At 45.1% G+C, this 7,536-nt stretch overlaps 1 protein-coding gene across 1 annotated transcript; it reads right to left on the bottom strand.

Annotated features, from left to right (window-relative positions):
- Positions 1-971: 971 nt before the first annotated feature.
- Positions 972-7,408, bottom strand: LOC108560363. Its single transcript, XM_017917880.1, has 11 exons — positions 7,180-7,408; positions 6,922-7,058; positions 6,229-6,542; positions 5,800-6,171; positions 5,551-5,718; positions 5,269-5,492; positions 4,827-5,213; positions 4,242-4,763; positions 3,185-3,482; positions 2,676-3,128; positions 972-2,617 (listed from the first exon to the last, which is right to left on the bottom strand). Exons 1-11 carry the CDS (start codon positions 7,296-7,298, stop codon positions 998-1,000), a joined length of 4,614 nt encoding a protein of 1,537 aa, XP_017773369.1. The 5' UTR covers positions 7,299-7,408; the 3' UTR covers positions 972-997.
- Positions 7,409-7,536: the final 128 nt, after the last annotated feature.

The following is a 7,536-nucleotide window of genomic DNA, read 5'->3' as shown; positions in this document are numbered from 1 at the left end:
TTCTTCTGGTATGTTAGTAATTTCACATTTAAAATGACAATTCACAGTTTGTACATCAAGATCTGGAAAGTAGTCAGATAACCGCTCTCCGAGTTTGGTAAGATGAAATTAGAAAAATTTCCCTATTACCAAAAAAAAATCATTTTTACCCCATTTTGGGTAATTTACCCCTGTTCCCCGACCGCTAAATCTTAGGCCCACATACACAGATGCAGAGATTTCGACTTAACACTAACCACTTTGCTTAATTATTGTAGATAGTAAATGTGAAGGAATTTCCAGAAGGAAACTCATTACTAGAGGAAGAAGAAGTTAACTAACAGGAGATAATAAGGAAACTTACCAAATTTCAATCTAAAAACAGCTCTGGCCAATCAATACTCGTGATTCTTTCGAAATATCAGACGCGTTGATGTATCGCACTGCCGCGTTTTTCATTTGCTGCAAAACCACAACGTTATGTAATTCAAACTTTTATATACACTGTCTAATTGCGAAGTTGTATAAAGGGTTGTAAAGTAATTTGTTGTTGTGTTCATGTTTGTTAGTTTTTTTTTTAAATCGATTATATTTAACAGGTACAATATTCTCTTTTTGTTTAGTTAAGTTCAAAGGGAGTTTATCAGTTACAAAGCGCAAAGCCTAAATACAATATAACTTCTAAAAGTACTAATAACAACCATATTTATATATATTTATATAATGTTTGTTTGTTTTGTTTTGTTGCCATCTTAAATGTAAACATTGTGTCTTGCAAGTGCGCACGTTTAAATCATTAAAAATTAATTAAAAATATAGGTAACAAAACTTAGGAGATAGAGAGAAGAAAAAAGTCAACAAAATCGCATTTTTCGTCCTAACTTTAGAATATAGGGAGGGAAGACAAAATATATATAAAAGTCTAAAAATATTTAAAAAAAGAGAAAAATTAATGAGATCTGATTTACTCGGTTTGACTAGGGTTTGTTTTTTATATCTCTGCGTTCTTCTGAGAGACTTACGCTTTGTTCACGTTTTCGAGGACCATCGAGCACAGTTCAAGGCAAAACTTGGTGGAGAACTCTTTCAGGAATCTCGCCGAGCTGGGTCTCTCGTTCTCGGCGATCTCCTCGCCCAGATTGTTATTGAAGTTCTTGCAGAAGAGCAGAATGGAGAGCGGGTAGAAATACTTATCCATATTTTTCAGCAGGACCATCTCGAGGATGGTCACAGGAAGGCCTCCGTTCAGCCAGAACTCGATGCATTTCAGCAGGATGTTCTGCATGAGGATGTGGTTCTCCGAGTTGTACGTCTTACGGATGTAGAACTCGACGAGGAGTGCTGCCGTCTTGATCACCTCCCTGGTGCGCGCATCCTTGTACATAGCGTCCACTTCCGTGTCTATGGTGATCAGGGTCTTCTGGTAGCGAGGCTTCTCCTCGATCACCTTCGAGATGGTCGTTATGGTGCCGTCGTTACGTACCGATTGAACGTACTGCGTCATCGACTGCTTGATGTCACCCATCTCGGCCATCTGGCAGGGACTCTCGCGGCCTCCCTGATGGTCCAGATCGTCACCCCATTGCCGGATGCTGTCCAGGGATGAGCTCGAGCTGAGGATGTGCTGAGGCGGCGAATTGAGAGCGCCGAACTCGAAACGGATGCCGTTGAACTCGTTCTTGCGCAGATCACCGAGGATGTTGAGGTCGTAGCCGTTGTTGGACGACTTCAGCTGCAGCGATGAAGAGTCCATGAAGCTTTTGAAGGTTTGCAGCTGATAGGCGAGGGAGTCGCCGAAGTGGCCGTCGAGGATGGAGAGTTTGCTGGCAGCCTGATGGTTGCGCAGCTCCAAGCACTTGGAGAGTACGGACTCGGCGTCGTAGTGACCGTGATACGTCTCGAGGACGTAGTGAAGTGTCCTCTGACCGATGGTCAGATGTGGCACGGTGCACAGGAACTCCGGGTTGAAGTTAGTCTTGGTGAGGGGCTTCGTGTAGATGTGGTAAGGTCGTCGGCGGTTCTCCACGGTGAGGATCGCGTAGAACGGCAATCTTTTAGCCTCCTCGCGTTCGTCCTCTGTACCGTAGTTGATGGCCAGCGTTGGCAAACCGGGCACCTCCACTGGGTAACCCTCCGAGTTGGCCGGAACGCTGCTCGGGATCTTTATGATCCGCTTCGTATTCCTCATGATGACCACTTTGCCCTCACTGTGGCGATGGTCGTCGAACGACTTACCTAGGATAGTCTGAGCCATGTGGTTGTTACCCCAAGCCAAAACCTTCCCGCAGTTCTCCACGGCCATGATGAAATCGGGCCCGCACGACACGTGCATGAACTTCTGGTGCATTCCACGTAGCAGATCTTGCTCACGTATTTTCGGTTCGCACAGTTCTCCGTCTCTGCTGCAACCCCACAGCAGTTTCCCACCGTGCAGCAGGGCGCTGTGTCTGTACCCCACCGAACACTCGTCGACAGACTTCTGATTGCCGCTGGAGTAGATGTTTAAGCTCGCTTTCCACGGTTCGTACGGCTTGCTTCCGTACACGTTCAGCTTCTGACTGAACTTCGACTGACACATCCGTACCTCCTGCGGATTCGCGCCCCACGTGTACACCTCCTGATCCGCCCTCACAGCCACCTGCAACACAAAAACTTACATAATTCTAAACATACATATAGAATTAATGAAAACTCACGTTATGAAAGTATGCGGTGGATATACGTTCGATGGGCGTGTAAATGTCGGGCATGACGAGCACCCAGATTGGAATTGTCGTTTTGCTGCTGTCCACGTTGCAAGAGCCCAACTGACCGAAAAGGTTGGAGCCGAAGCCATAGGTCTTTCCATCGGAAGTAAGGATCAGAGTGTGGGCATGTCCGGCGGCAGTCTGCTTCACCGTCATGTTGAAATCGAGGAGTCGCGGTACAAACTCGTTGTTGCAGGTGCCGTGACCCAACTGTCCGTGAATACCCCAGCCCCAGGTGTACACTTGACCGGTCACCGTGAGTGCGGTGCTGTGATACTGACCGGCCTCCACGTCCACAATCCTCTTGTCGAAGAGCGTGGTGATCATTTGCGGATACGGAGACTCCTGCACGGAACTGCCCAGACCCAACTGCCCGTGCGCATTCGAACCCCAAGCGTACACCTAACAAACAATATACATATAAATAATAATTGGTAACGGTTTTCTTTTCATCATACCCCGAAATTGGTCAAGGCTAGAGTGTGTCTTCTGCCGCAACTAACGCTGATCACCTTCACCTTGAGATCAGCTAAAGTTTGCACGAGCTTGGATGAACTGCTCTGAGTGAGGAGAGGACCAAGACCTAAGCAACCCGACGTAGCAAGACCCATAGTGTACACGCAATTGTTTCGAACGACGGCAGCGTGCTCGTATCCGCAGCTCAGCGGATGCAGACGCGGCAGTTCTTTCAGCACCTGCTGTTGATCTCCATGGTAACCACATCCCTTGGTCTTCTCCAGTAAGCTGATGTCGTATCTGAAACAACAGAAGAACATTTAACACATTAAGGACGGCGCTTTTCGGGTTGCCTGCCCCCAAAAAAATTTTCGTGGACGCCTATGGAATGAGAAAAACGTCAAATATCTTACGTCAATTATAACCTTTAAACGCTTAAATTTTTCTTATACATTTTTTTGCGCACCGAATCCGTGACCGAGCAGACACCGATGCATCTTCCATCCATCTTAAATTTTTCTTATACATTTTGTAATGATATTGAAGTAATTTATAACAATTGTGGGAAAAATATTGAAATTTTCATAAAGTTGTTACATATTGCGCACAGTGTTATGATCAACCGACACTGTGTATCAAATGTTTTGAAGATGTTCATAAAATATATCATCTTGTGCTCTAAACTTGTATTGTATTTGAATAAATTAGCAATATTTTTTTAGAAACAGAAATAATATCTGCTTCTGATAATCATATTGTATTTTCAATGCCTTTGCGATTCAAATATGTTTCATAAGTTAATTTGCAAAGTATGCCTAAATTATGTCACAATATCACGTATTGTTCTAAATTGCTTCAAGAATTATTAAAATATGTATAATAAATGTATTGGCGTTTGAAGTTTGTAATTGACTTAAGATATTTGAGGTTATTCTCAGTCAAAATCAGTGGCGTACATAGCAACAAAACTATTATTTATAATTAATGACCCACCGGTGGGTCATGCCGTCGTCAATGTGTTAACAAAAAAAACGTTAAACTGAATTAAATATTGCTCACTTTTTGTCGTCGTCCTTGTCGATCAACGTGAGCACCACCAGAATGAAGCACTCGATGAACTCTTTGACGAGGGCGCCGCTGCAGCTGGGCGGTTCGTACTCCACCGAGTCCAAGGTGGAGTCTAGGCCTGAACCCTTGTTGCCATGGTTATTCTGGAAGATCTTGCTGACTACGGGCAACGCGCACGGCTGACTCGGATCCAACTGCACTGTGAATCGTCGCAGGATGTCAACGGGAAACAGATGGAGATTGTTGCGCACGTAATGCAGGATGATGAGGGAATAGCTTGGATAGATGAGGAGGCTCTGCGTCAGGCAGGGTTCGGAGAGGGCGTACAGGAAACCTCCCTCCGACTCGCGAATGGAACGAGCCGATTGGATGACTTGACTGAGGGCGGCGACCACCTCCGGCTGTAGACCGCGGCTTCGTGCTAACAGCGTGACGACGTTCCAGTGCCCCGCCTGGCAAGCCACGTTCACCGCAAGCACTTGGTCATAGTACTCTTCGTAACAGAGAAAAGTCCTGCAAAACAATGATCGAATTAAACTTATGATTTTTTTTGGGCAAACAAAATTAAGGACTTGCATGAAATCTTTGGTGTAGATGGTTCGAAGATGTCCGGGATGCCTGAGCACCATCTCCGTGTGCGCCATGACCGCTAAATTGCCGATGTGTATCTTCGTGGCCATCGACATGTCCACTTTGCTTGTGCTCAAACAGAGATTGATGTACTTGAGGAGCGCTTTGCAGTCGGCGGACACGGCCAGCTTCAGCACTCTCTTCAGCAGATGAACTTTCGATTGCTTGTAGAGCATCAGACCTTGATGGAAGGAATGGTTGCCGATGAGGAGATCACCGCAACTCTCGAATAGCTGCTGCATGTTCAGACCGAAGACGAGCGCCAGTCTTTCAGCCTTGATCAGGTTCCAGTCTTCGTTCACGAATGTGATGAACTTTTTGATTGGCGAAGATCTGCAAACATTTTTAATAAGTTAAAAACCCTCTCGAATACGACAAAAACACGAACCTGACAATGATTCTGTACACGGAATTGTTGGTGACGATTACGCAAGTGTCGATCTTCATCTTGGGAATGTTAAGTTCATCCACAGTCTTCGGCAAGGAATAGCTCTTCTCCTTCTTGTTATCTTTACGACCTTTCAGCAGAGTCGTGTCTGTTACCTTGTAGATGTTCAGGATGCGCTCGTTCTCTACGCTGAAATGGCCGATCAACGAATCCTCATTGAATTCCTGAAAGTCGAATTGATTAATTATGATGAACAAACATCAATTTTAGATGGATTCATACCGAATCTCCTTCTAGCTTGCATTCGGATAGGTGAGCGCTGACGATGGACACCGCATTGTATTGGCTGTTGATGATGTAGATCAGCTTGTCGGTGAGGAGCAGCCAATCGGATCTGGGTGGCAATTTGTGCACGTACAGGGGGGCCGATTCCACGTCCACCGTGTGTACCTGAAACCAGCAAAAACAAACCGTTTAATTACTCCGTAAACTTTCCACAGAATGCATCGAGCATATGATTTTCGGGATTACAGTTAATAGACTGGAGGGCTTGTAGAAGGCGCAGAAGAGGTATCTGCTGCGTGCGTACTGCGGCGAGAAGTACGTATCACAGAGGTGCGGCAGAAGCTCGGGAACCGAATGCGAGGAATGGTTCGAATGTTCCGAGTGCGAAGACTCACTGGCCGTGTCGCTGGTCTGGCTGTTCCTTCGGGAATGATGCTTTCCTCCATCGACAATCCGCTGCTTCAGAGAAACCAGCTTATCGACGCCCATCTGCTTCAAGCTGTACAACCGGGACCTGGTGCTGTCATCGCAGACGACGGCCGCATCCGGAGGCCACTGGTACCCGGTGGAATGATGCTCCAGCACCAATCTCCATTGCTGCCCACTCTCTCCGTTGATCTACATAAAAAAAAAGATAACTTAATCATCACGATCATCACATTAATCGATAATCACCAGAAGAAATATAGAGTCCAGAGAGTTGTCCTGGCACACGTACAGCTGCCGCACCGAATCCGTGACCGAGCAGACACCGATGCATCTTCCATCGGTCAGACTGATCAACGCTATGTTACCGTTCTCGTAACCCACCAGGGCATTCTGATTACAATCCAACGTCTGCCACCAGATCACGCATTTCGGCTTGAATTCGGGAACGTTCTGATGCTTACTAAAGTGAGTCACATCGGACAACGACCATTTACAGTCCACCTTTTGCTTCTTATCAACCAGACTTAACGCCGGTATTATGTACAGAGAGCTGTCTTGAGCTAAAACATAAATAAATCAGTATTAAATCGAAAGATTTATATAAGTTAATTTCCATAACAAAATTATAGAGTAAGATTGTTTGACCTCCAGAACAAATGATAATCTTATCAGTAAACATAAACAAATAGAGGCGAAAAATGTATTAGATACAAATCATTTAATTCTCATTTGAACTTATCTAAGAAATAAGTTGATTGTCCACTTGTTGATGATTAAAGTTAATTTTGTTATGTAAATATAGTGTTGTTAAAGCTTTAATAATAATAAAAATAAGTAAATGTAAAAACTGTGGTAGTTAAAAAAAAATGTTAGTCATGCTGTTTATTTTCAAGGATTGGTTGATGAATGAAGCAATCAATAATATAAAATGTAACTCACTGACAACGAGCAGCCAATTAGCGAACGGATCAAAGCAGAGTGCTTCGATGCTCTTGGCCGTCTCCGTCAGCCAGGGGATCCTCTTGATCACTGCTGGAAGCTCCCCGAAGGTGTAGTGCAGCACAATCTCTCCATTGCTACGATGACAACATCAACAACCAATTAGATTAGAATTAAAGTGAAATGACTAATAGTAGTTAATTGAGTAATAATAATTATCCAGGTGGGCTATGAAATACAAGAATAATGGAAACTCACCTCGTAACTAGTGCGAGCAATTGTTTCACGCCGTTCTCGACTCGGGCGCATCTGATTATCTGCACGTTCCTCAACACGCACTGCAGCTCGAACAAATCCTGCAGCGTCGCTTGAGCCATATTTAAACGAATGCACCCACTTTATTATTTCTAGCTCATAATTAATCCGCACACCGCACCGACACAACAATCGACTTGTTTTTCGCGAGCTGTCATTCTTGTCAGCTGTCAGATTATGGTGGACACGTGACCGTCGTCCAATGGGAACGTTCCGGACGGTGGCTCCATCTATCGGGGGGGCGGTGTTTTGTTTTTGGGGGGCGGCACGTGACGACGGCTCGACGAATCGCGACGCTCG

The sequence above is a fragment of the Nicrophorus vespilloides genome, unplaced genomic scaffold (assembly GCF_001412225.1).
Source record: "Nicrophorus vespilloides isolate i.1.1-1 unplaced genomic scaffold, Nicve_v1.0, whole genome shotgun sequence".
NCBI classification, from domain to species: domain Eukaryota; kingdom Metazoa; phylum Arthropoda; class Insecta; order Coleoptera; family Silphidae; genus Nicrophorus; species Nicrophorus vespilloides.
This window is presented reverse-complemented; position numbering and strand designations above follow the sequence as displayed.